Here is a 27,973-nt window from a genome sequence, read left to right as displayed (position 1 = left end):
TGTATAAATCACTAAAGCAGGATCAGGGCAGCCAGAGGGTAGGCAAAGTCCATGTGCTGAGACATCCCACACAATCAGCGCCAGAACAAAAGAGCTTCATTGGTAGGGAAGGAGCCCATTTTGAACAGTGTTTGCAAGAAGAGTACCTCACAATGACAACGGTAGAAGCCAAAGCTGAAGAGGAGGACAAAAAGGAACCAGACTCGGTGCCGGATCCCGCTCCAGAGGCAGCAACCACACCAGCATCCGATCCACCAAGCAGGGTAAGGTTGTCGCTTGCGCAAGGATTTGACTCTGTCCAGTTCTCACATTGCTCTGGGACCAGAGACTGGTTAGTGTTGGGATTGAGCTTTGAGGGAGAACAAGTGCCACGTATCAAGGCCATGAGCAGAATGCAAAAGAGCAGGATTCAGATAAGGACAGAAATGGTTTTTTGGGGAAAAAAATAAGATGCATCATGAGCATTTCAGTCAGGAAGTCCTAGGATATCTCCAGTTGAGCTGATTCTCAACTGTTGCTTTTTCTGCCCTTCTTCTCCCCCTCCCCCTCTGCATTCCAGGTTGCCTCTACAATTCCCGCCCGGTTCAACAGCATTGCCTGCAAGTAGAGTTTTCAGGGTCCTCTTTCAATATATATGACTACATCACTACTGACTATTACTCTTCCATAGCTGATGATCTGTTTATGTCATCCATGCAGATAGATTTATTCCGGGAATACTGATTGCACCTACATACTCTAGACTTTCCTCAGAGACTTCAGTCTCAGCGTTTTAAATTAAAAGGGTGTGAAAATAAATTCAGGGAGTAACTGTGAAGGAAGCATTAATGAAAAATACCAGAATGTGATTTCCGCAGTTAATGAGGGTGATGTCTCATTAGTTATGTCTTTTCCTGGTCGAGTCTGCCATCCAATCACAACCTTGATTTAAATTTCAAGGAAGAAAAGAAGGTTACCATCAACAGGAAGCGTTTGGAGAGGAAAACAGACAACCCAAATTATCTATTTTCTATGCTCTTCACAGATGGAAAGTGCATAGGTTCACCATTTTAACTTAAATATTTCTAAACGTGTCATATTTCTTTTCAGGGAAATTTGGAAAGTGCCTATTCTCTCTATTTTAATCTAGAATAATGATTTCTAAATGTGTCGTATTTTTCCCCCCAGGGAAATTTTTACAGCTTCCACCCCAAAATAAGGCCACCAAATATTCATATACAAACTCACAAAACTGGAAGAAGCCACTTTTGGCCTTTTCATTGCAGAAATCCAAATGTTGCTTCCCCAGCAGAAAGCTGCTTATGGAATATATACATGCGTCCCTCACAGATCCCTTCCTATTCTAACTGGGTTGCCCAAAAGTTTTCATTGGTCCCAAAAGTTTTAACTGCCCTTCAGGAGAGCAATTTCTCAAGAAGCATCATAGAACACAGAGGGGGATGATTACTGGGGTTTGTTTTTTCCCCAGTTCCAAGCAATGCAATGTCTCTCCAACCCACCCATAAATCAGCTCTTTCCCATACTGTAGGTATTTGTGTTTTGCACTTTTCCTCCTCGGTTGCAGAATGTCACTTTTGTCCTTGTTCAATTCCAATCTGTTCATTTCAGTTCATTGTTCATGCCTGTCTAGTTCCTTTTGACTCTTCTCTCTTTCTTCTAAGGCATTGACTATCCCTCCCAACATTGTGGTATCTGCAGATTCCATAGGAGGTCTCTCAACACCATCATCCAAGTCATTGGTGAAAATGTTGAAGGACTCAGGGCCTAGGACAGAGCCACGGGCACACCCCTTCCTTGCATGCACTTGGTCGTAGAGAAATCTACATTAATTGGGTGATCTGGGACTTTTCCAGTTTCCTATATTTCCATCATTTAATCGGGGTCAAATCCTGACAGGGAAGAAAAAAAGGAAACTTTAACTGCCCAAAGCTTAGTTGCTTCGTTCCTTTTGCCCTCTTCCATTCCTAAGGAACAACACTTTTTCTGCAATATACATCGGGCTTCTAACGGTGTTCGAGTGCAGCTCACATCCATATGCAGTTCAGGCTCTAAGGCAGTGGTTCTCAACCTGTGGGTCGGGACCCCTTTGGGGGTCGAACGATCCTTTCGCAGGGGTTGCCTAAGACCATCGGAAAACACATATTTTTGAAAAAATATGGAAAACATAAAACAATGTTATGGTTGGGGGTCACCACAACATGAGGAACTGTATTAAAAGGTCATGGCATTAGGAAGGTTGAGACCCATTGCTCTAAGGTGTCTTTCCCAAGTGTAATGCTTGGTAAGTGTTGATTTAGGTGACTTACACAATGCTAGGGAGGAAAATCTGGTGGACATATTATGCAAATCACTTTTACATTTGCTCACCCAAATGATCAACCTTCTGTGACACAATTAACTCCACCTCTTGAACTCCAGCATGCTGTTCCACAATATATGACTCTGAATCCTATACACTGATTGCGATTGCCTACGATCCTTCAGAGCACTGAACAAATCAGTAATATATTTAATCTTATCAGTAATATCTGCCTGGAAGCAGGCTCAGGTTTTTGCTCAGCAAAGAGTACAGTAACCTTAATTGAGCTGTTTCTTAAGAGCAGATGGCAGATTTTTTTATTGTGAATGAAATATCAACAACACTGTGAAAAGAGAAGAGAGAACGAAGTGATCAGAACCTACCTATATTGATCTGCATTTAGCATACTTCCTATAATAATATTTTTTATTAAAGTTTTAAAATACAAAGATAAAAAATTAATGCAAATTAAGAAAAAGTTTTTTAAAAAATTAAAAAGTGTAGAAAGATGGAAAAATATAAAGAAAAAAGCTATATAGAGAAATGGATGAAAATTCTCGGTCATCCAGGTAGACCTATCTGGAAATTGAGACATGACAACTGGATTCATTTTCTTCTTGGTTTAAGACGTTTTGCTGTTCATCCAAGCAGCTTCCCAAGTCAAAGCAAGTCAGTAAGGCAGGGAGTCATTGCAATGTACCAACTCCTTCTGCACCAACCTCAGGGTTTCCTCCCCAAAATGTGTGGCAATAAGTTGATGAAGATTCTCAGTCATCTAGGTACAGTTGTCTAGAAACTGAATCATGGCAACTGGATTTATTTTCTTGTTTCTTTTTAATTTTTTTTAATATAAAGAAATGACTTTTCCCTTCATTATGGCAAGTATAAACAAATCCAGTAATTTGTCACCTTTTCTAACATTCAATAATGGATCTCTTCTTCCCATGTTTTATATCTATAAACAAATCTTTAAAGTTTCATATTCAGTCCTAGTCAAGAAAAACCCATTAATGCTGCTAAAAATGCATATATATTTTAACCTTGATCAAATGAACCAACTTTATATTCCTTCTTTTTGCTTTTAAAAACCTTGGAACTTCTAAATAGTGTTCCAAAAGCTGGCTACTTTTCATTCCTCTTCCTTCAGAACTCCTTCAAACCGTGTAACACAACTCTTTTGTAAATCCAGGATAAGAAACTTATCCAAGTCACTCTTCTGATTTATTATTTGTATGTTCTCTTAGTTATTAAGATATCAGCCAATTTTATTTGTAAATCCAGTTTAACACCTTTTTCTATATCATTCTTGTAATTTGTCATATTTAAATTCAAATCTAAAATGTGATGCTGAGTTGTATCTTTTTCTCTTCTTTTAAGCCCATATTTATGGTTGACAGACCATGTAAAGAGAAGTTTCTGAGTGCATTGTTCTGAAATAGCCTCAAATTATTCCAAAACTGAATTACTTTTTTCCATTCTGTATTAGTGAGCTCTTCTCTAATTGTAATCTTTTGTTCTTTCTCGTTGCTGCTAGTATTCACCCTTCAACATCTCCTTTAATCATGTTTTTTTTCTAATCTACAAAATTTTCCCACAGGAAGATGAAGTTCAAAATCTTCATACATTTTAAATAGGATTTTAAACAACTCACAGAAAGGAATCTTATAATTGGTTTTAAATTTTTATTACCAATCCATCTGACCCCATTTAGAACTTTCCAAAATCAATGTTCTAATCTCCCTTTTGCTGTTTATTTTAGATTTTTTCTTTTAAGTTTACATGAAACTTCTTTTGCTTAGGGTTGAAGGAAAATTACTTGGTGTGATGAAACTTGTCATTCTGAAGGTTTTTAATATGCAAAAAGCAGTTAGCAAGCCATTTCTTACAGCAATAAGAGAGGAAATGGGTGGACCCAGTATCCAAATCATACTTGAGTAAAGGCTGTCTTTACCTCAGCTCTCAGAGCTCTAAAGCTTACTGGAGACCACTGTTTCTTGCGGGGAGCCTCTATATGGAACAAAGGTGGATGATCCCGATAGGAGAGGAATTTTGGTGGCTCAATGGCTAAGACACTGAGCTTGTCGATCAGAAAGGTTGGCAGTTCGGTGGTTCGAATCCCTAGTACAGGTCTCCTGCATGAGCAGGGGGTTGAATTAAATGACCTCCAAGGTCACTTCCAACTCTGTTACTGTTATAGGTGCCAGGCTGCTCACAGGCTCCTTGTTCCGCCACAATCATCATCACTACAAAAAGCAAAACTGTCTTCAGTCTGCTATTTCTTCCCTGGAAGCACCTAGCACACTTCCACAGAAATGCATTAGACCGTGAGCAGATCTAGATCTCTGAACCTCCTATGGGAATAGTGATGGTAAACCAATTTACCACCTGTTTGCTGTATTTATACTATCAGAAAAAATTCCTATAGGATTTTCTTTCCAGGGACCAAAATAATGCAGTCCACCTTTTATGTCAGTTCACTTGATTTAGGGCAGGAAAGGAAATATTATTTGCCATTCTATTTCAAGCAAACTATTTCTCCAAGAGGTAATCTGGAACTGCTGAATTCACTCTCAGTGTGAAAACAATTCTAGCTATGTCTTCCTTTATTGTCTTGCCTACCTTCTGAAGCCTTTCAGGCGGTGTTGAGTAAAGGGGATCAGCCTATGCTGTTCAGGTCCATTATGTCTACAGGTGACTGCAAGATACCCCAATGGCAGGAAATATATTCTATCACCTTCTTTATTGACATCAGAATAGAATAGAATAGAATAGAATAACTTTAATCGTCACTTTAAATGTACACTAATCGGCATATATTAAAATGAAATTTCATTGCATACAGGTCTCAAAGGGTAACACCATCCAATATTCATTACATAAGCATGACAAATAATAAATAAATAAATAAATAAATAAATAAATATAAATAAATAAATAAATAAATAAATAAATAAATAAATAAAAATAGTTAAAAAAGATAAAAGAGGAAGAACATACTTTAGCTATCTGCCCCACAAATCCCCAAAATTGTTCTCTTTTGCTTTTGCTTGTTTCTCTTCATTCATTTTGTAATGTTTTCACCTTGGGCAATCATTTTCTTATGCTTGTAAGAGCACAGCTGCTCAGTACTTTAGAATTTCCCCTTAGCTGGAAATCTGAAATAGAAGGGCTCGTATATAGCCCCCATCCATGCAAATCATCTGGAAATCACTCCAATGTAACTGATAATATGCATTTATCTGAACTATGAAACAAATTGTACTTGGTAACACATTTTTTAATTCATAGTTACTATGCATTATTTTAATCCATACTTTCAGCAGCTGCTTTAGTTACAGGAAGCTTATGGTTTTATCATTCAGATAAGGCAGTAGTTCCATGAATCCCTAAATTAAAAGAGGGGTTATTATTTGGGAGAGGTAAGTGACGTCAGCCTCAGTAATTTTTCATACTTAAATAGAAAATTAAAAAATACAAAAACTAAACTCCATCGATCTGTAAATATGCAATCTAACTTCCTATAAAAGCTTAAGTTCTCAGAGAAAGCCTTTGGCAGATGAAACATGGATGGGCTATTAACGGTAAGTGCCTGTGAACTGTGCAGTTCACTTAGGTTTGGCTAATACACTCCATAATCCCTAGACAAAAAAAAAGTTAGGAATTATTTTAAATCGCTTTTCTGTAGGGGCTAGTCGAAAGGTAAAAATAAATGCTGGTGTTATTACGATAAATTACTCAAAACCAGTAGAATCCATTTTAGTTTCTTCTATCTATAATTAGTTAGAAATCAATCATCTCGATAGGTTACTTAAAAATCACATCAATCTTTGTCTCTAAGCACAGCTCTGGCACCAGTTGTTTACGGCAAGAAATTCAGGAAAGGCCAGGCATTGTTTATTATGACAGGGAATGGTCTTGAAATTCTATAAACCTGCAAAACAGATGCAGGAACAGGAAGGAATCTCATTGGTGACCCTTCCTACTTCCCCTTCCTCATTCAAATGAAGGGCTTATCCACAGACATCCCAAAGTCCATACTCTAAATGAGAATGGTGCTCCCAAAACAAAGAGAAAGACCAGACCATTTGACTGACATGAAGATATGCCTTGAGGTGCCTGATCAGGGTAGGCAAAAATGATTTTTATTCATTTATTCACTTTCATCATTTGAATTCAATTGTATGCTGTGACCTCAATTTACAACCATTTTTTTAGTGACTGGTTGAAGTTATAGCAGACCAGAAAAAAAAAGACTTACAACCTGTCCTCACACTTTTAACCATTGCAACATCCCTAGGATCACGTGGCGCTCTGGGCGCTTAGCATGTATGTATGTACAACAGTGGCAGCATTCCAGGGTTACATGATTGCCATTGTGATCTTCCTAGCCAGCTTCCAACAAGACGTCCATCAGGGAAGTTAGATTCACTTAACAACCATGTGATTCACTTAAGTGCAGTGATTCATTTAACAACCATGTGGAAAACAGTCATAGAAGTCATGGAACTCACAACAATCCCTTGCTTAGCAACAGGAATTCAGGTCCCAATCATGGTTGTAAGTCAAGGAGTACCTGTACAGTCTTATTAGTTGCAGGGGAAAATCTAAACATTAAGTGCAGCAGCTACCTTGTTTCTAAACGCTTAGAGGAACATAATTTGTGGAAGCCATTAAGGGGTTGCTATCTCACCCATGCTTGAATTCACTTGATCAAAAAACATATTCTGATATGTCCAAACATGTAGATTTCCCCCCTCCCCATCCCCTGCAAGTCAGATTCAGATCCTAACATACGGTATTTGGGGATTAAGATTCCTATTTTTATGGGGAGAGGTCTTGTGTTATTTTCAACGGCTAAAATTCATGAGAATTCATAAGTAGGTTTACTTTGATTCTAACGTCACATGGATCTTTTCCAATAAGGCAGATTTGATTGTGCATTTCGGATTCTGCCAGCGCTGATGCGCAGCCTTTCTCATATGTTTGGGTAAGATATGAGGAAGAATAAGAAACAGCTTATGGTCAAGGAAAATTGACCATTGTTTTTCAAAAATCAGCATCGTTTGCAAAGACAAGTAGGAACCTTCAGTTAGACACTATATGATGGGACAGTAAGCTAAAAACAAAACATCAAACAATGAACGGTATTAGCAATAGCACTTAGACTTATGTACAGTGGTGAAATTCTAATTTTTTTACTAACGGTTCTGTGGGAGTGGTCTGGCTTGGTGGGTGTGGCAGGGGAAGGATACTGCAAAATCCCCATTCCAGGGGAAGGATACTACAAAATCCCCATTCCTTCCCTACTCCTGGGGGAAGGATTTTGCAAAATCTCCATTCCCACCCCACTGTGGGGCCAGCCAGAGGTGGCATTTGCTGGTTCTGCGATCTACTCAAAATGTTCGCTAATGGTTCTCCAGAACCTGTCAGAACCTGCTGGATTTCACCCCTGCTTATATACCGCTTCATAGTGCTTCTACAGCCCTCTCTAAGCAGTTTATAGAGTCAGCATCTTGCCCCCAATAATCTGGTGTATTTGATTGGTATTTAATAATATTTGGCACTAATTCATGTTGGCAGTTTTGCAAGGAGGAGGTAAGCAGTTACACCATCCTTCAAATTTTCCAAATTAAGAATTACTATTTCTTCTTACCTAGATACAGTTGTTAAATTCACATAATCTGGATTCCAAATTAATCTTTCTTCTGGGTTTACAGTACAGAGGCTAAACAAACCACCTCAAACCTATTATTTATTAGAAAAGCAATCATCAATTGTGTACTATTTGAAAACAAATATAGAAACATTATTGATACTAAAAGAAAGTACTCTATATTTCTATTCTGAGCCACGGTGGCGCAGTGGTGAGAATGTGATACTGCAGTTACTTCTGCTGACTGCTGGTTGCCTCCAATTTGGCAATTCAAATCTCATCAGGCTTGAGAGGAGAAGCCAATGTCGAGATGATACGGACGTGCTCCGAGATCGCAGCCGATACTTTTGCCGCTGGGTGGTCCAATCGGACCTAAACCGTTCCACAGAGACGGTGAACAGGAAGAATACGTCTTGCTGATCTCAGGGACATTGCAAAGTTCCTGATCGATCCAAGAGAAGTTCTTCAAGCCGGCGACAAAAAATCCAGCCATTAGGCTGATGAAGTCGGGGCGGCTCCAAAACGGAAGGATACGGAAAGAGAAAGTGTTTCCAGCTGGTGAGGAATTTTTACCGTTTTAAAAGAGACTGCCTATAAAAAACTTAAAATTAATTTAAATTGGAGAACAGAAGAAATAAGCAGCAGAATTAAGTTTGGAATGGTTTTGGACAGTGGGTTATCTTACTTTTTAAATGCTATGTTCATGGATGGAATTTATACAAGCCTTTTAAAACGAATGGATTAAGGTTTTTTCTTCTTTTTTTACTATTCTTTGTAACCTATGGACTAAAATTCTCCTCTTTCATTACTGTGGATGTTCTTCTAACTCATTCAAGAATCAGACTTTTTTTAAAACTTGAAATACAAAAAAGAAACAAAAAGAAACAAAGAAAATTGCAACAATAACACTGCTACTCGGAGGCTGGAGGTTTGTGTATTGGAAATGAAACACTCTTACTTTTCTCACTGATTATTCTGGCTTGGCACTCCAAGGTCTCACTGCTTGTTTATAGAGAGTGATAAGAAGAAAGGCATACAGGTGTCCCTTTGAAGTATATCTTTAATCATTATTGTGAATCTATGCTTAATCTTGTTAAAACCTTCCAAGCTAGAGCAGCAGTGTTTGTTAGCTAATGGCACAATTTCAACAGCAGAAAGAAACTTTAAGTCTGCAAAAGATATTCTTAGAAATACAGAAATTATCAGACACATTTGAGAGGATAGAGAAGAATTTGGAAGACGTAGAGCATCTAACAGTAAAATATGATGAAGAAGTTGGAGATGTTTATCAAGTGGAAAAAGTGGTGTTTAGAATCCTAAAAATCAAAGAGGAAAATGACTATAAAGAAATTTATATTGCTGATATTTATGGCGATTGGTTTGTCTCTGAAAATGGGAAGAGTGGAATACTGAAAGAGGAATTAAATGGAGGGGAACTCTACCCCAGATGGCAAGATACAGAAGAAGAAAAAACAAAAGAATTTATGGATTTAAAGAGAGAAATTTAATTAGCAACATCATTGATAACACTACTGACAATCAAAGATAAGCTGATTAAGGAAACAGAAGAAGGGCATCGAAATTACATGAGAGACTTTATAAGCAAGGAGTTGCTAAGAGGAGTCCATACAAATTTGATTAAGGAGATGATTAGAGGACTGACACCACAAATGGCAGAAGATATGAGATTGTTTTGCTATTGGAAAGATACAGGTTGATAGATGGAAGAGTATAATTTAAAACTAGTTAAACTTAGTGAAATTTAGTGACCATAGATATAGTAAAATAAATAATTGATAATGATAATAATGTATACAATGTGTAGTGTTATGATAAGTAATAATTGGATATGAATATTGAATGGTAACCATGAAAGGAAGATTAGAAATCCTTTTGGATTATATATAAAGGTTAATTAAAAAGAACTAAGTTAACACAGTTAAGTCTTGATTATTAGGGGGGGAAATATTATGATCCAGGATATAGTCAAATAAAGGAGGGATAATGATAACAACGTATATATATGTATGGGCACAACATAAGGAAACTGGATGTAAATTGTAAAAAGTGATTTGGAAAGGAGGATTATAAAAATTTATTAAATATTATGGATGTTTAGCTAGAATAGGACATAAGGATTCAGTGTTATTGGAGGATTTTAGAAATAGTAAATGAAATGCCAATATGTGGTTATGTATTAAATCTTGGTATATTTTATGATGAAGGATGTTTAAACAATTATACTCAAATGAAAATGGAGGTATGATGATGGTAACGTATAAATATCTGAGTTAAAATATTTGAGTTAATATGAATTATGCTTGATGACTGTGGAAGAGATGCACGAAAGCCTTTTGTAACCAACTGATACACTTTCTACAGTATGCAAAGAAGGAAGATTTTATGTGTTGTTTATTTTGAAAATTAAAAATTAAAAAAATATATTAAAAAAAAAATCTCACCAGGCTCAAGGTAGACTCGGCCTTCCATCCTTCCAAGGTGGGTAAAACGAGAACCCAGATTGTTGGGGGCAATATACTGACTCTATAAACCACTTACAGAGGGCTGTAAAGCACTGTGAAGCGGTATATAAGTCTAAGTGCTATTGCTATTCTAAAGGCAGTCTATCTGCTTCCCTCACTCCAGTATTTTCAGGCATGTTTGTTACTCTGGTTCTGACAGAGTCTCCTACCATGTGTCTCTCTCATTTGCTCTTCAGCTGTTCTAAGTCAAAAGGGAAGTCAAGTAGGATCTTTTGCCATTTTTCAGAAGATCATTCATTCTAAGCTCGTCCTCCCCCTGGCAGCTCAATGAATGATGGCTGTGCCTTATATAAAGACCCCTTCCTCCCTAGGAGATCACACTCCATCTGCTTTAGTTATTGTCCAGGGGATGATAATAGCATTAAGTTGATCCCAGTTATTTTGCTTCAGAGTTTGCCTCCAGACATTGAGCAACCAACATCAAGCTTAAAGCTCACTTAATGAGCAAATGAAAACCCCCCCTTTTTTTTGAACCTAAGGTTTTAAAAGCGAACTCTTGGTTTTCCTATACAGTCCTGATGCTGTGTAAAGAGCTGTGAGTCCTTTTTCTGATGCTACATTTTGCAAAGCGATATGATTAAGAGATGAGTCATCATCTATAATCTACTTTTGGGTAAAACCTCCATATAAGGACCGTGTGGGGGAAGGGCTTCTGTTTTACTTCCAAATGTCAATAGAAAGTATGTCATCTGTGCAATCTGCATAATTTCAGTAATGAAGTTATTAAAGAAATGATGCAAAATATGCCGCTTGCAATAACCTAGACCATCTGCATAATTTACACAAATGATGTTAACAAAAACTAATATAAATTTCAACTACTTTGGCTGCATCCGATCTGACTGTTACTCAGGAAAAGTATTCTGATGGAAAGTTTATCCATTACAACTGGAGTCTGTTGAAAGGAGGCTTATTCAGTCAAAGGTTTACGGTATTTAATACATTATTACCATAGGGAACAGAATCAATAAAATAGAAGAGCGAGCCACTTTCTCACCTTTTGCAGACAAGCAACCTTGATTTATATCATAGGAATCAGTGATGGGATTCTAAAACGTTTACTACCGGTTCTGTGGGCGTGGCTTGGTGGGCGTGGCAGGGGAAGGATACTGTAAAATCTCCATTCCCTCCCCACTCCAGGGGAAGGTTACTGCAAAATCCCCATTCCCTCCTGATCAGCTGAGACTCAGGAGGCAGAGAATAGATGGGGGAGGGGTCAGTCAGAGGTGGTATTTAGTGGTTCTTTGAACTACTCAAAATTTCTGCTACTGGTTCTCCAGAACTGGTCAGAACCTGCTGAATACCACCTCTAATAGGAATAATGAAATTTGCCACACTTGCAAAGGTATTGCAAGGATTTCTGCCAGCAGTAGAGAGCTTGCAGCCATCTAGATGTTGCTGTACTAAAAGTTCTCCTCACCTTTAACCCTGATGATCAGGTTATTGAGAGTTGTAATCTAGTCCCATTTAGGGAGGCCAGTGGTCTAATGGCATGTGCTTTGGATACCCAAATGCACTACTGTGTATACAGTATATGCAAAGTCCAAAGCTCACAAAAACTCATACCTTTAAGTAAAAGTTGTTAAACAGAAAGGATGTTGCCAGATTCCTTCTGAATAAATGCTAGCAATCTTTTCATTCGCGCATCTATCCTAGATGGCACAAGTAGTGCTTTAGCACAGCGTATTACTTAGACTGATATACCGCTTCACACTACTTTACAGCCCTCTCTAAGCAGTTTACAGAGTCAGCATATTGCTCCCAACAATCTGGATCCTCATCTTACCCACCTCGGAAGGATGGAAGGCTGAGTCAACCTTGAACCTGATGAGATTCGAACTGCCAAATTGCAGGCAACCAGCAGCCGGCTGTCAAAGCCTGCAACACTGCATTCTAATCACTGCGCCACCACGGCTCCTTGGAATTCATATTCACTCTTTTTTCATTAAGTTTGAAAAGGCAACGGAAGAAATACACAGAGGAGAGGGCCACATAAGTCTATTATTGGCCTTTGTAGTTCAATATCATATCAAAAGCTCGACAAGTCAGTAAGTGTCTGATTGTCATATATTCCTAGCTGAATCCTTCAAGTGAGCAATGTTAGAAAGCTACATAGCTTTGCCTCCGAGGTTGATGACAAAGATCGGCCAGTGGAAAAATTAAGACAGGTAAAGTTGGAACCAACTGATTATTGCTCTTATTCTTCTTCCGTTATAGTCAGGCTCTCCGGAACAAGAAGGCTTCTTCAATCTGCTGACTCATGTGCAGGGAGGACGTATGGATGAGCAACGCTGTAACATTCAAATTGTACATGGCAAGAGTGGCTCAGAGCCCGAAAAGAGTGAGTTCTCTAAGCTAAATAAGGTTTAGTAAATCCAGGAGTTACTAATGCGTGAATGATCTTCTCAAGACCAAGCTAAACTTTTGATCCTGACTACTGCTAAAGAGAAATCCACATTTTCTGTTGAGTCTGCTTTCAGTATTTACAAAACAGATGCCTTGGGACATGGGAAAGTTTTATTGCAGGCTAAATTCTCACAAAACCCGTGTAAAGTAGTATTAGAGTGTCCTCTTCCACTCCAGATTAACATTCTGATAGCCCATTTACTCTGAACCTTTTTTCTAAAGCGCAATTGAGATCCCCTAACTATTGGCCCTGTTTGTTAAGCCATTTCCAATATTGCTTGGGCATTTCATTTGCTAAATAAAGGTTCATTGGCTTTCAATGATTGTATGGATAGGTCCATCTGGGGTGTTTTGTTTCTTTGTTTCCTGGCTTTCCTTTTTTTATATTTATCATTTTTCACATTTTTGAATCGCCTATCTCCTTCAGATCCAGAAGTAGTTTATTGTTGTCTTCTTCTGAGATATGAAGATTATTTTCCTGGTAGTCTTCATTCAACCTTGTTTTAAAATCAGCCAAGGTTAGCTAGGAGCTCTCACATCCATAAAATGCTAAGAAGCAAAAGATACTAAATGGACAAAATGGCAATGTTTGACATACTGCAGATTGGTGATATCTAAAACAATGAAAAAGAATGCTACTGTTGCTGTCCTTCATTATGCCCTCCATTGATAACTGCTTCTATTTTTTGGGCCTGCAGAGGACAGCCCCAGCCCACCCCCTGAAATGGATAACTTCATGGAAATGCTGGCTCATACACAGAGCCGACGAATGGACGATCAAAGGGTCAGCTTCAACTACCTTCCTGGGTTTCAGAGCAGTAACACCAGCAGCCTATCAGGCTCCGGGGCCACCAAGGTGAGTCACTTCAGAAATGGCTGTGAACAGGGGCAAGGTGGCCATTAAAACCTGCCTAGACAGTAAAGAAGCAGGGTTGGTAAATCAAATAAACTGATTAGGCCACGCACTCTGTTCTCAGACGCCTTTTCTTACTAAGTCTGGAAACAGGACAGAAGTGGTATTCAGCGTAGCGGAAATTTTGATTAGTTCGGAGAACCGGTAAATACCACCTCAGACTGCCCCTGCCCCCATCTATTCTCTGCCTCCTGAGTCCCAGCTGATTGGGAGGGAATGGAGATTTTGCAGTATCCTTTCCCTGCCAGGCCCACCAAGCCACACCCACAGAACTGGTAGTAAAAAAATTTGAATTCCACCACTGAAACAGGCAAAGGAAATATAAATACTGCGGCATCTCTTTTGCTTTTTTTAATGAGTTCCCTAACTCACTAAAATTCTCAGGATGAATCATGTAATGGAAAATGTATAAAATTTGAAACCTTGATAACAACAACTAGCACACACCTTTGCAGCACAAAAGAAACGGAGACACTCTTTCCCCTTATTCCACCATCATTTAGCAAACAGGAGAGAAACTTAATATATTTTTCAAGGCAATAATAGCATAAGAAACAGCAATTTCATCTATGGAGCTATCATGTTTGCACATGTGCGTTTTGTACATGTGTAACAAGGAGCAGGGCTTTGATCACAACAACATATCCCATCTTGCAATTTTGGGACAGTCTGTGGATGGGTTTCCCGCCACTTCAAAGTTGTTCTCTACCTTTGTGATGTTATGCATCCGGAACCTGGTTGCATTTTAGTTCAAATGCAGTCTTTTTTGTACCTAAAAAGTCCTCCAGTGCCCAACCAATCTGAATCTTTCCTCTTGGCACCATCCTCACATCCATGCATTAAGACCCACGAGTGCTTCCTGCCTGTCCCATAGAAGACCTATTTTCGAAAGCCTTCCTTGGCAACCCTGGCTCCCTGGCTTCAAGGACTGGCCAAATATAGTTACCACCTTTTAGCACCTATGTGGACCAAACTACTATTTCTTTTTTCCTCACATTATCAAGCAACTTGTTTTCTCGTGGGCATCAACACTCTGGTCTCAGTAAGTCAAGCAAACCGAAGGGAATAGGACAGACAGTTGTGCCTTGAGGAAAGACAAATTATGTTGGTAAATTTCTTTAGGAGGGAAAAAACCCCCAGGGTATTTGTCATAAGGTGACAATGTGCTTGGTGCAAAAGTCTCTCGTGAGATCTGTGCATTATCTATCACTATGAAAGGATTCAGGGCACCCAGTCATAGCCTCTCAAAATTCTGGCCCCAGTTGATTCTATCTGTGTATGCCTATGTATGCTTGTGTGTCTGCTTCTACCTAGTCAAGGCACTCTATGGAGAGGTAAATTATTCTGTCTTTTGCTGCATTATCATCCTCTGCCTATTTTCTTCTTGCAGAAATGAGATCCTCCCCAGCCCCGCTTGGGAAAGCAGCAGAGAGACACCAATGTGATGCCACCAAGCATGCACTGTGCCTCTCACTCAAGATCATCCCCTCACTGCTGTATCAGCCCTGCACATTTACTGTACATGCTCTGTGATTCTAATAAACATGTCCAACCATTCCTCCTTGTTGATATCCTTAGCAGATCTCCTAGTAGCAGGATGGGCATGCCACTGCAAGACAACACTGCTGGTGGCTTGAAGAAGAAGATAGCTGTTTCTTGCTACCCATATGTATAAGCAAAGCAAAAATGTGGATAACATTTGCTACTAATTCTGTCTGCGGCTCAGGAAATAGTGAAGAATACGTAAGACAAAGAATTCCGAATCCCGCTTTCTCCCTCGAGAGACAAAGCTCTTGCTGCTGGACTAGATAATTGGACCCAGATTCCATCAAAAAGAAAATGACACCTCTAACATTATTCATGGTTCAGTTTCATGTCATAGCCTAGAAAACAAATAAATTGATCCCAGTAAGCCCTCTTGAATTCCTGATTTAAATTACCTGTAATAGATGGGGTAGTGACACCTGTTCTCATTCGATGGAAAAGAACCAGAACGGCTATTGAAAGAATAGCACATTAAGGACACACTTACCCATATTCTTCTCTAGGTATCTATAGAACAGCACTGATGGCGCAGTGGTTAAAATGCGGGATTGCAGGCTAACTCTGCCGACTTTCCAGGAGTTTGATCCTGACCGGCTCAAGGTTGACTCAGCCTTCCATCCTTCCAAGGTCGGGAAAATGAGGACCCAGATTGTTGGGGGAAATATGCTGACTCTGTAAACCACTTAGAGAGAGCTGTAAAGCACTGTGAAGTGGTATATAAGTCTAAATGCTATTGCTATTTGCAATGGCATTAGTGGGCACAAATGACTAAATGCACATTGCAAAGTAAACTCAGCCCACAATACCCTTACATGTGACACCATGAGGCAGGTATGAAAGGGAAGAATTACTAGGTCTCAATGCAGGTTTCATCAATTTGACATCCTTGTGACTTGGAACAGATGTTTATAACTCCTTTTCACATGAAATCTGCATACATTTTCAACCACATATATTCAAGGAGCATTAAAATAAGAATAAAAGTGCAGGGGGACTAAAACCCAAGCAACAGGAGTGCTCAGAGAAGCTACTGGTTGTCCCAAATGTGCTTTTCCAAAAGGCAACTGGCAACTCTTGCAAACATTTAGCATCTCATCCAAGAAGCTTCTTTAGTTCAAGAACCAGGTTAGTCTTGGTTTGAAAACTGAAGAAGCTTCTTGAACGAGAAGCAAAAAATTTTTCAAGGAAAAAACCAAGAAAGTCTAGATATCTTTTGGAAAACCACCTTTAGGTTCTCCATCTATTGTTTTCTTTCTTTCCAGTTTTTCAAATCAAGACTAGCCTTGTTCAGCAGTTATTGGAAAAAGACGATACACTACTAATCCCATACACCACTGTTCCCCAACCCAGTTCCCCTTTAGTTATTTTGCTCCTATTAGTTGACTAATTCTTAAAGCGGTGCTGCACTTCTGATTCAAAGATACTTAAGAAAACATCACAAACTGAATTTCAGTCTGGGAGAAGCAAATAAAGTACTATACACACTTGTGCTGTGTAATATAATCTTCCTGTATGCTGCTTTAGTCAAGGTGATTCACATGAGACAGTTGCCAAGTCAGTGATTAATTTTAATGATTATACATTGCAAGAGACTGATCACAACTGAAGAAACAATCAATTTTTTCTCATTTGTATCCCAAAAATGCCTGAGATATGTACAGAAGAATACATATATACAAAATACAGAATTTATTGTGGAATACAAACCCTTTCATTTCATTACCCAAAATCTTTTGGAATTAAAGGGAGAATACCACTCCATTATTTTTTAGCCTCCTCCAGTTGTTTCTTCTCATTCATCTCCCGCAGTCTTTTTCTAAAGGCTTCTAAATCTTTTCTCTGGAGAAGACAGAAATGCAATTTTCACCATAGATTTTTCTCCCTTCCAAAGTTTACAATAATGACATTTATTGCAGCAACAGATTTACCTGCTCTTCAGTTAGAGGTGGAAAGATGCTGCTCTGTAGAAAATGTAGCAAGAAAACAATTAGTGTCAGAAGTGATACAACAAGCAATGACAGAATGTAAAATGCTAGCAAGAAAAAATGGAAAGGAGATCAGTAAGTAAAATGTTGTGCTTAAAAGTAATCGTTGAATGGAAACTGAAATCAAAGTGCATAATTTAGGAGGGAAGATGCACTACTATGTTCCATTTGTGGATTTCTTTTATTTCAGCATGATAGACCATTGAGTTCAGCCAATGCTTGAGCAAGTCCTTGTTCAGTTTAAATCAAAATAGAAAAAATGCAGAATAGCAGAATAATGGAGTTGGAAGGGACCTTGGCAGTCTTCTATTCCAACCCACTGCTCAAGCAGGAATCCCTATACCCTCTCAAACGGTGGTCCAATCTCTTCTTAAAAACCTACAGTGTTGGAGCATACACAACTTCTGGAGGCAAGTTGTTCCTCTGATTAATTGTTCTAATGGTCAGGAAATTTCTCCTAGGTTCTAGGTTGGTTCTCCCCTTAATTAGTTTTCCTCCATTGCTTCTTGTCCTACCTTCAGGTGCTTTGGAGAATCAGTTGACCCCCTCTTCTTTGTGGCAGGCCTTTAGATACTGGAACGCTACTATCATGTCACTCTCTAGTCCTTCTTTTTATTAAATTAGGCATGTCCAATTCTTGCAACCTGCAATATCTGTTCTTCATGTTTTAACTTTCAGTCCCCTCATCATCTTTGTTGCTCTTCTCTGCACTCTTTCAGGAGTCTCAACATCTTTTTTTATATTGTGGTGACCAAAACTTGATGCAATATTCCAAGTATGGTCTTAACAAGGCATTGTAAAGTGGTATTAACACTTCACATGATCTTGATTCTATTAATGCAGCCTAGGACTGTGTTGGCTTTTTTGGCAGCTGCAGCATACTGCTGTCTCATAGTTAAGATCCCTCTTACAGTTATTACTGTTGAGCCAAATACCTCCTATTCTATACTTGAGCATTTGGGGGTTTTTGCCTAAATATAAAGCCTTACTTTTCTCTACATTGAATTTCATTTTGTTAGATAGGGCTCATTGTTCAAATCTGTCAAGATGTTCTGTATCTTGACCCCATCTTCTGGAGTATTGGCTATTCCTGTGAGCTTGGTGTCATCCTCAAATTTGATGAGTTCCTCTTCCATCCCCTCATGTAAGTCAGCACAGGGTCTAAGACAGCCTTGGAGTACCCCATTGCATACTTCCCTCCATGTAGATATACTTCCATTAAGGACTACACATTGAATGTGGTTTGTTTCTTTGAGTTACAAATGCACCTGGTGGTGATGTGGTCTAACCCACATTTTTCTATTTTATCAAGTAGTGGGTTGTGGTCAACTTTATCAAATGCCTTACTGAAATCCAAGTAAATTATATCCACAGCATTTTGCTGGTCCACTAATTTTGTCACTATGTCAAAGAATGCAATAAGATTGCTCTGGCATGATTTGTTTTTAACAAATCTAATTTGGCTTTTGGTTATGACCTTGTTTGCCTCTAGGTCAGCAATCTCCAACCTTTCCAGCTCTGCAGACCAGCAGTGGTGGCAGGAGGAAGAGAGGGGATGGTATCGCATCCACACTGCTTGCACAAATGCAACTTTGCAAGCTCGCCTGCCACTTGCATGGCCCAGTTCCCATTGGGCCACGGCTCAGTATCAGGCTGCAGACTTGGTGTTGGGGAGCCCTGCCCTAGGTGTTCACAGATTTGTTGCTTATCTTTTCCAGAATCTTTCCAGATATTGATACCAGGCTGATTCCCTTTTGTTTTGAAGATGAACATCAGGAAAACTTTGGAAATAAATTATTAGCCCAAATTTTTGTCATTTAATTACTTACTGCGATTCCATATTTTTCAAAAAATTCTGTCTGATTTGCTATCCAGAATATAGAGACTGGGAAAGTTAGATACAGCATCATCTGAAAGAGAAAGAAAAAACACCAAATGCCATTGGTTGAATCATAGAAAAGAAATTATTTTACAGGACTTATATTGGATATTTTTTTCTTAGTTAAAAGGCAGACATCACAAAATGTTAAAAAGAAAAAGGATTCTTTTCAGACTATTTTTTTTTTTTGGTATCAGAAGGTTAAAAAAGGAAACTGGCATTGGTGATATCCAGAATTGTACTAGTTCTCAGACTTATTGGTCTCAGGATCACTTTACATTTTTAAAAATTATTGAATATGCCAAAGAGCTGTTCACATAGGTTGCATCTTTCAATATTTACTATATTAGCAATTAAAATAGAGAACATTTTGATAATATTTTTATTTATTTATATTTCTTAATTGCCCATCTCCCTATAATTTATGTATTCTTAATCATAAATAAAGCTATTTGCAAATAAAGCTATTTTCATGTTAATATAACTATTTTAATATAAAAATAATTACGTTTTCCAAAACAAACAAAAAATAGTAAGAAGAGTAACATTGTTTTAGTATTTTCAAATCTTTTTAATGGCTGGCTTAATAGAAGATTGCTGAATTTTCCTATTTATTTCTGCATTCAATCTGCTGCCATCTGTTGTTTGGGATGGAATAAAGAAAGAAAGTTTGGCTTCACACAGATCTTGGTTGGGAAAGGAAGAAGCAGAGTATTTTAGCAGCCTTTTCAGGAAATTCTGCTTTGTCCCCGTCCCCCCGTCCCCCCCATACTAAAACCCAACACGTTTTAAAGGTTAGTTGCAAAGTGTAATTAAACAGTGGGAAAAAAATCTTAGTATTATGATGAAAATAGTTTTGACCTTACAAATCCCCTGAAAGAGTCCCAGAACCACCCTTTCAGAACTACTGTTGTAGGGCGAAGTTTCTCAATCTTGGCAGCTTGAAAATATGTGGACTTTACCTTCCAGAATTCCCCAGCCACCATCAGTTGAAGTTACCCATCTTCAAACTGCCAGGGTTGACAAACATTGCTGCAGGGGAAGAGAAGGCAGCCAATTCCATTCAATACAGGTAGTCCTTAACTTACAGCAGTTAATTTAGTGATGGTTCGAAGTTACAACGGCACTGGAAAAAGGGACTTACAACTTTTTTTCACAGTTACGACCATTGCAGCATCCCCAAAGTCACGTGATCAAAATTCAGGTGCTTGGGAACTGATTCATATTTTTTAATTATGATTTAAAAAAATTATTTGACATTTTCCAAACATTAAAATCACAATTACACTTTTACAGCTTTCTGTTATCGGTATTTCTTTTTTCTAATTTTGGGTTTTCCATTTCCCATTCTATTATTTTATACATATTCGTCTTTGTTTCATACTTTCTCATTTTTACAATATATACATCTATATACAATATTTCCATCTCTATTGCTTTCTAAATATATGTCGTCTCTTTTCACTGTGTTTGCTATGTGTTCCTTATGCATTTATTTTACCTCTCTTTAAGTTATACCACCTGTTCCATATCTTGTAGTACTCTGTTTCCTCTCTATCTCTTAGTTCCATCGTTAGTTTGTCCATTTCTGAACATTCTAACACCTTTTTTATGATTTCTGCATTTGATGGAATGGTGTTTAGTTTCCAACTTTGGGCATATGAAATTCTGGCAGCAGTGATTATATGAAGCACTAAATATTGGATATCCTTACTAATATTTTTTTTTATTATTCCTGGAAGAAACAGCTCAGGGTTCATGGAACTGATTCATATTTATGACAGTTGCAGTGTCCCAGGATCACACGAGATCCCCTTTTGCAACCTTCTGACAAGAAAAGTCAATGGGGAAGCCAGATTCACTTAATAACAACAGAGTCACTAATTTAACAACTATGGTTATTCACTTAACTGCTGTGGCAAGAAAGGTGGTAAAACAAGAGCAAAATTCACCTGACAACTGTCTTGTTCAGCAAGAAAAGTTTGGGCTCAATTGAGATCATAAATAATATTTATTAATAATATTCCTCAATAGTTCCAAGTTTCTGATCTCCAGGAAACAGAGAGTGCCTCAAAGTTTAAGCCCCAAGGAGTAACTGTGGGAAGGGGAGTGAGAGGAGGCGGCATTGCTTCCCTGCAAAGCCTATTAGCAAGTGCAGATTAGAGGTCACACACTGAAACACGTATTTTCCTTCAAAAAGAAGAATTCCCGAATTCTTATATGTGGATATATGCATTTAAAAAAAAATTATGTATGCATGTACTAGCTGAATACCCATGCTTCGCTATGAAACTGTGTGATCGGGCTTGATAAATCGACACTTACAGCTTGAAAATTAATGAACAGCTCCTCTCCCCTTCTCTCCTCAGGCTTGGCCCACAGAAGCCTCTCCTCTCCTCTCCCTCAAACTTGCCCCACAGAAGCCTCTCCTCTCCTCTCCCTCAGGCTTGCCCCACAGAAGCCTCTCCTCTCCTATCCCTCTTCTCTTCCTCAGGCTTGTCCCACAGAAGCCTCTCCTCTCCTATCCCTCTTCTCTCCCTCAGGCTTGCCCCACAGAAGCCTCTCCCCTTCTCTCCCTCAAACTTGCCCCACAGAAGCCTCTCCTCTCCTATCCCTCTTCTCTTCCTCAGGCTTGGCCCACAGAAGCCTCTCCTCTCCCTCAGGCTTGCCCCACAGAAGCCTCTCCTCTCCCCTTCTCTCCCTCAGGCTTGCCCCACAGAAGCCTCTCCCCTTCTCTCCCTCAAACTTGCCCCACAGAAGCCTCTCCTCTCCTATCCCTCTTCTCTTCCTCAGGCTTGTCCCACAGAAGCCTCTCCTCTCCTATCCCTCTTCTCTTCCTCAGGCTTGCCCCACAGAGGCCTCTCCTATCTTATCCCCTTCTCTCCCTCAGGCTAGCCCATTGATCCTCTCCAAACTCCCAGCCCGGATGAGTCACGTGCTGGCCACGCCCAAGTGGCAGTTGGGGCAGAGTTCTTTTCAAATTGGGAGGGGGAGTAGAACGTCTAACTCCTTAGCATCAGAGCGTGTTAATAATAATATAAGAAATACTAATGGTCTGATGGTCATTTAGAAAAATCCTTTCTTAGCAAGCACCTAGAAGCCAAGAGGAACATACGTGCCAAATTTCAAGTTTGTAGGCTTTACGGTTCGGGTGGATTTGTGATGCTACGTGAGTGGCATTTCACTTTCATATGTATAGATGTATGTATATGCATACGAAATTTCATTTTAATGTATGCCAACCAGTGAACATTCAAAGTGACAATAAACGTTAGTCTAAATCTAAGTCTCCACCATGTCGCAGGTTCTCCGACCTTGACCCTTCCCCCAAACCGGAACGTAGGAAGCCGCCCGGGTATCTAGCTGGCCGCCAAAAGACGGGAGGCCTCCAACCGATCGATCCCTTTAATAAACCCGAATGCCCCCCCCCGCCCTTCCCCCCTCGCATTACAGACCCGTAAAATCTCAAGCTGATTCCGGGATATCATGATGCCAGGCGATGGAAAGGAGACCCGCCTCCTCTCTCCCAAGGCCAATGGGAGGCCAGCAAGACTGATTTGACGTTAATTTCGGACGCAACGGAGAAGGGGGTGGTGGAAAGTCGTCATCTTTGCGCGCCGTATTTGGCCTCGACAGGAAAAGTCCGCGATGCCGGAGTCGGAGACGGTGTCAGGAAAGCGGGAGCTTTTCTTCGTGAGTACGGCTGGGGAAGAGGTTGGGTCCCTGGGTCGGGAGGATGGGCTTCCATCGATGTTTACGTTTTTCTTAGTAGAACCGCTCGGAAGGGGAGGCTCGCTTCGATATTTTTCCCCCAATGGAGTCGTAGAATAGAATACTGTACTTTATTGGCCAAGAGTGATCGGAGGAATTTGTCTCCAGTGCAAAAGCTGCAAAGCAGCGGAGTAGTCATAATCATCATAATGATACCAATAAGAAGCGGGTAATGAAGAAGATGGGAAGGATGATGATGATGATGATGATGATGATATAGCTATGCAACATGGATAAATAGACCTAGGCATAAGTCTTTTTAAGTGTACGTATATTGGTCTAAGTATATTCTTAGACAAACACACCCGATCATGAACAGAAAAAAACAGTGTAGTCACAGTGGATCGCTTTTGCAACCTTGTCAATATACCGTAGGGATTTTTGTTCGTGGGAAAAACTAATGCCTTTTAATTATCAACTGTGAATGGTAAGCCATAAAGATCAGACAGGAATGCCTGGCTTTCTGAAACTACTGCCTGCATTTTAACTTAAAGAGATGATTTGGGAAATAGATAGGCACTTAAAATGCTTGTATAGCCAACTTCCTTCTAACAGTATATGATTAAAGAATGAAAATCACATAATGCTATATTGCTTTTGAAAGCACATTTTAAGATAAGTATAGCTGCAGTTTCTCTGCACCTTTGTGGGGTGGGCAGGAAAGACCATAACATCATTACGGTATCTAATATTGCAATTAAAATAATAGTATTTCCAAGTCTGTTACAACTTTTATATCAACATTTAGCAAGATAGTCTTATAAAATTATTATATTACCATATAACTTGTGGTGTGGAGCATTACAGAAATGTGCCAGTAGCTATTTAATGATACTGAGATTAGGATAAGTGTTTAGATTTTCTGGCCCCCACATATGTGTTATTACTACTTAATGCTATGATCTATCCTATGGAAATAATCTGAAAATAATATTGTGAGATATTGAAATTGTAGGGCTGTTCAGTGAAAGAAAGTGCTTTTTGTCCAAATCCGTGCCACCTCCCTTGCACAGGAGGAAGAAGACCTACAGTATGAAGAAGAGATCTTGCGCAACCCATTCTCTGTCAAGTGCTGGATCCGCTATATTGATTTCAAGCAGAATGCTCCCAAAAATATCCTGAACCTCATCTATGAGAGAGCTCTTAAAGAATTGCCAGGAAGGTATAGTTATCTTTCATTCATTATGATTGTTTTGAAAATTACATTTTTGCAAATACTAAAATTATTTTTTAACACCCAGTTTTTTTATAGAAGCCACTGATTTTTCAAAGTCAATAACTCGGATGCCCCTTCTGCCAACCCACCCCCGTTTTTTTTGTCTAAGTTTGTTTTTGCTGAAAGAGATCAGCAATACTTTGTGTAGCTACTTTGTGCCCTAAATCTTCCCAGCAAAGTGTGAAGATTGCGGTTCAAAATTTGCTGCCAATCAGAGTCGGAGAAGATCAAAATTCTTTACTTTGATGTTGATGGTCTCTTTTGTTGTGTTTTGCAGCTACAAGCTCTGGTACAACTACCTTAAGCAGAGGCGGAAACAAGTGAAGAGCAAATGTGTAACAGATTCCTGCTATGAGGAAGTGAACAACTGCCATGAACGTGCCCTGGTCTTCATGCATAAGGTACAGTGTTAGCTGCAAATGGTAGAGCCCGAAAGCAGCAGAAAGACATGGATGGGAAAAACATATGCCTTAAACTCAAGTGGGCTTGGTTTGAAACACTTGCTAATTAGTTTTCTGATTGGAAAGGAAGGTGACTACAGGTAGTCGACTTATGACCCATTGCTTAACAACTGTTTGAAGTTAGGGCAGGCTCAAGAAAAAATTACCTCCTTGTTGTGACCCAGCAGGAGCTACAACCAGACTCTGACAACGAGGGGTCTGATGAATCGGCTCTGAAAGATGTGGGGGACCCTGGACAGGGTTCTGACTCCGAGCAGGGATCAGAGAGCCTGGTTGGCCACCAGGAGGCGCCTGAAGCATGGAGGAATGGTGAAAGCCAAAGGGAATGTGCTCCAGACGTCATGCCTTGGAGCAATGGGGAGGAGACAAGGGAGTTGGTTTTGGATGCTCGGCAATGGAGGGCTGAAAGACGTAGAGAACAACTACGAAGATACAGAAGATAATTGGACCCAGGTGGTTGTAATTAGGCTCCTCTTAAGATTGTATAAAAGGAATAACTTTCCAGAGGCTGGTTGCAGAGTTCAACTTATCTACCAACGCTGGACAGGCGTTCTCGTGCCTGTGTCTTATCTTGGAAGTGTGTGGATTGCTGCGGAGGTCTAGTCAGTGTGTTAATTTACTGTGAATAAATCTTCTAGCAGTATTCTTGTCTTGGAGTGCTTTGGTGTGCGAAGAGGGGGGGTCAGAACACCTCCTTACAACCTATCCTCAGAGATATGACTGCTACACTGCTCTTATATAATCACATTTTGGTTGCTTGGGAGCTGGCTTACGTTTATGGCTAGTTGCAGTATCCCATGGTCATATGATTGCATTTTGCTTTCTCCCCACCCCTCCCCCAAGACCCTGATTAGATAAGCTGGATTCAGACTTACACCACATGATATGTTTAACAACCATGGTGTTCACTTAGTGGCCATTATCAAAATGGTCATAAAGTTGAGTCCAGTCATGTAATGACTCAACTTACTATGGAAAAAGCCCATAATTAAGGCTTACTGCAGTGCTTGTTAGACAGCAAATGCTAGAAGGACTCTGAAGAATATTGAGTCAGACCAAGGAAGCGGTATACTCAAATTTATTCTTCTCAGAAAGATGAGAGTTCAGTGCGTAGGTAACATATGATATAAGCAATACATATTCACAGGTAAGTTACTATTCATAAGGGAGCTCTGGTTACTTCCTGTGCCTCTTGACTTGTGAAAACAAAAAGGGAGGACTAAAGCAGTAAAACAGGGAGGAAAACATCCAAAATTGGCTAGGCTCAGGGTGGCTGTAAGTCAAGGACTTTCTGTAAGATTTTTTTTTATTTTATTTTTTATTTTTTTTTATTTTTTTACATGCGGGGGTACAATATCTGAATGAGTAATTTCTGTAAGATTTTTTAAGGGGCTGGAGCAGTTTTCCTATGAAGAAAGGTTACAATATTGAGATTTTGGGGGTCTAGAAAACAGGCGAATGAGAGGAAGCATGGTTGAGGTGTAAAAATTATGCATGGTGTGAACAAAGTGAACATGGAGAAGCTATTTTCTCCTTCCCAAATTATTAGAACCAGAGGTCATCTAATGAAATTGAATCTTGGAACAATCAAGGTAGAAAAAAAGGACGGATATTTTAAACAATGTGTAATTCACTACCTCAAGATGTGTTATTGGTTATTAGCTGACTTCAAAAAAATGAAAGTCATGGTGATCATTGCCTATTAGCCTTCATAGTGATGTGACTGCTTCTGAAGAGTAGTGAGCTTCCTTGTGCAATTGGTTGGCCACGGTGAGAACAGACAGCTGGACTAGATGAGCCAAAGGTCCAATCCATCAGGAGAGTGACTATGTCCTTATTTGAAACGTTTACATTTATTTAAGTTATGGCTTCTTTTTAGGGGGGGTTGTTTTCACAAATATAAAGGCCAGTCCAACATGAAGTTATAGGTGGAGCCTTTTTATTCAAGGATGTGTGGTGTTTGTGTGTGGACAATATGGACTTTTGTCTGATTCAATGAAGGGATTATTTTATTTCTTATATTTCCTACAGATGCCTCGGATATGGCTAGATTACTGCCAGTTTCTCATGGACCAATGTCGCATCACCCGTACCCGCAGGACATTCGATCGGGCCCTCAGAGCTCTGCCCATCACACAGCACCATCGTATCTGGCCACTTTACCTGAAGTTTGTGCGACTCTATCCATTACCTGAGACAGCTGTACGGGTATACCGTAGGTACTTAAAGGTGAGGGTGTCTTACCATTCCCACTATTGGTATTCCTTGTCAGGACTGCCCAATTATGAGACGTCCTTTTGTTATGGGAACAGTCCATCTCTTTCTCAAGCACCTTGATGGTTGCCAGGTTCTCATGGTCCACGCACACATTCTCAGCGTTCTATTTTCCCCTCCCCCAGTTCATTTGCAAGTTAAAAAGAGTTGAGTTTGAAAGCAGCAAAGTGGTTCAGTCTTGATACTCCTTGACTTAAAACCCATTCACTTAGCATCCAGTCAAAATTACAACGGCACTGAAAAAACTCACCATTGGTCGTCTCACAACTGTTGCAGGATCCCCACAGTCACATCCTCAAAATTTGGGCACTTGGCAACCAGCATGTATTTATGACCATTGCAGCATCTCGGGTTCGTGTGACTGCCATTTGCGTCATTCCCAGCTGGCTTCTGACAAAGTCAATGGGGCGGCGGAGCCAGGTTCACTTAACAACTGCATGATTACTGCAGTGATTTGCTTTACGTCCATGGCAAAAAGTCATAAAATTGGGCGCAACATTTAACAACTGCCTAGTTTTAACAGCAGAAATTCTGGTCCCAATTGTAGTAGTAAGTCCTGAGCTACCTGTAATATATATTTTATTAGAATTTCCCTCTTTGAAGTGGTTGTTTACTCTAAAAAAATGGCGATCAATCAGAGAATACCATGGTTCTTCCCCTTTTGGCTACATTTTGTTACTGGCATAGATGAGGAACTGATAATTTTTTTTTATTTGCAGTTTTCTTGAGTCCTTTATTGCAAACCTTTGGCCTGAGGAAGACAAAGTCTAAGAACAGACCTAGTTTGTTTGATTAGTGTGTTTTATGCAAGTGATGTGAATTATGACAAGAAAGGCATAAAAATTGGCATTTATGTTGAGGTAACTGTGACCTTCAGCTGATTGATTGTGGTCTGTTAGAGGTGCTTCTATTTGTTCTCTCCGTGTTTAAGATAAAAATCAGGTATAAATATGTTCAAATGTCATCAGCTTTAATATGGCAAACCAGCACGGTCAGAGAGTGTGTGTGTGTGTGTGTGTGTGTCCCCA

General features: G+C 39.5%; 3 protein-coding genes across 3 annotated transcripts in view; 2 read left to right on the top strand and 1 right to left on the bottom strand.

Moving 5' to 3' along the window:
- Nucleotides 1–152: 152 nt before the first annotated feature.
- Nucleotides 153–14,925, top strand: PCP2 (Purkinje cell protein 2; the record flags this gene model as incomplete). Its single annotated transcript, XM_081964354.1, has 3 exons — nucleotides 153–263; nucleotides 12,713–12,836; nucleotides 13,600–14,925. The coding sequence occupies 3 exons, from the start codon at nucleotides 153–155 to the stop codon at nucleotides 13,803–13,805; spliced, it is 441 nt and encodes a 146-aa protein (XP_081820480.1). The 3' UTR covers nucleotides 13,806–14,925.
- A 1,981-nt stretch (nucleotides 14,926–16,906) lies between these two features.
- Nucleotides 16,907–22,769, bottom strand: PET100 (PET100 cytochrome c oxidase chaperone). The gene is made up of 4 exons (XM_081938805.1): nucleotides 22,679–22,769; nucleotides 19,174–19,254; nucleotides 17,288–17,320; nucleotides 16,907–17,198 (listed from the first exon to the last, which is right to left on the bottom strand). The coding sequence occupies exons 1-4, from the start codon at nucleotides 22,709–22,711 to the stop codon at nucleotides 17,121–17,123; spliced, it is 225 nt and encodes a 74-aa protein (XP_081794931.1). The 5' UTR covers nucleotides 22,712–22,769; the 3' UTR covers nucleotides 16,907–17,120.
- A 7-nt stretch (nucleotides 22,770–22,776) lies between these two features.
- The window catches only part of XAB2 (XPA binding protein 2), a 26,566-nt gene continuing 21,369 nt past the window's right edge, over nucleotides 22,777–27,973 (top strand). The window contains exons 1-4 of the mRNA XM_081938803.1: nucleotides 22,777–22,916; nucleotides 24,008–24,156; nucleotides 24,488–24,611; nucleotides 26,703–26,900. Of these exons, the coding sequence (XP_081794929.1) occupies nucleotides 22,872–22,916; nucleotides 24,008–24,156; nucleotides 24,488–24,611; nucleotides 26,703–26,900 (516 nt within the window). The 5' untranslated portion in view covers nucleotides 22,777–22,871. The remainder of the gene's footprint in view (nucleotides 22,917–24,007; nucleotides 24,157–24,487; nucleotides 24,612–26,702; nucleotides 26,901–27,973) is intronic.

This window comes from Natrix helvetica, assembly GCF_964273705.1.
Source record: "Natrix helvetica genome assembly, chromosome: 1".
NCBI classification, from domain to species: Eukaryota; Metazoa; Chordata; class Lepidosauria; order Squamata; family Natricidae; genus Natrix; species Natrix helvetica.
The sequence above is the reverse complement of the archived record's forward strand: the minus strand, read 5'-3'. Positions and strand labels throughout refer to the sequence as shown.

Bases quoted from the DNA above. Each gene is read 5' to 3' on its own strand.
- PET100 (XM_081938805.1), bottom strand. From the start codon at position 22,711: ATGATATCCCGGAATCAGCTTGAGATTTTACGG. The intron at 17,321-19,173 runs GTAAGTAATTAA...CATTTTCTACAG, and splicing joins TTGAAAAATATGGAATCGCA to AGCAGCATCTTTCCACCTCT. The intron at 17,199-17,287 runs GTAAATCTGTTG...TGTCTTCTCCAG, and splicing joins CACCTCTAACTGAAGAGCAG to AGAAAAGATTTAGAAGCCTT.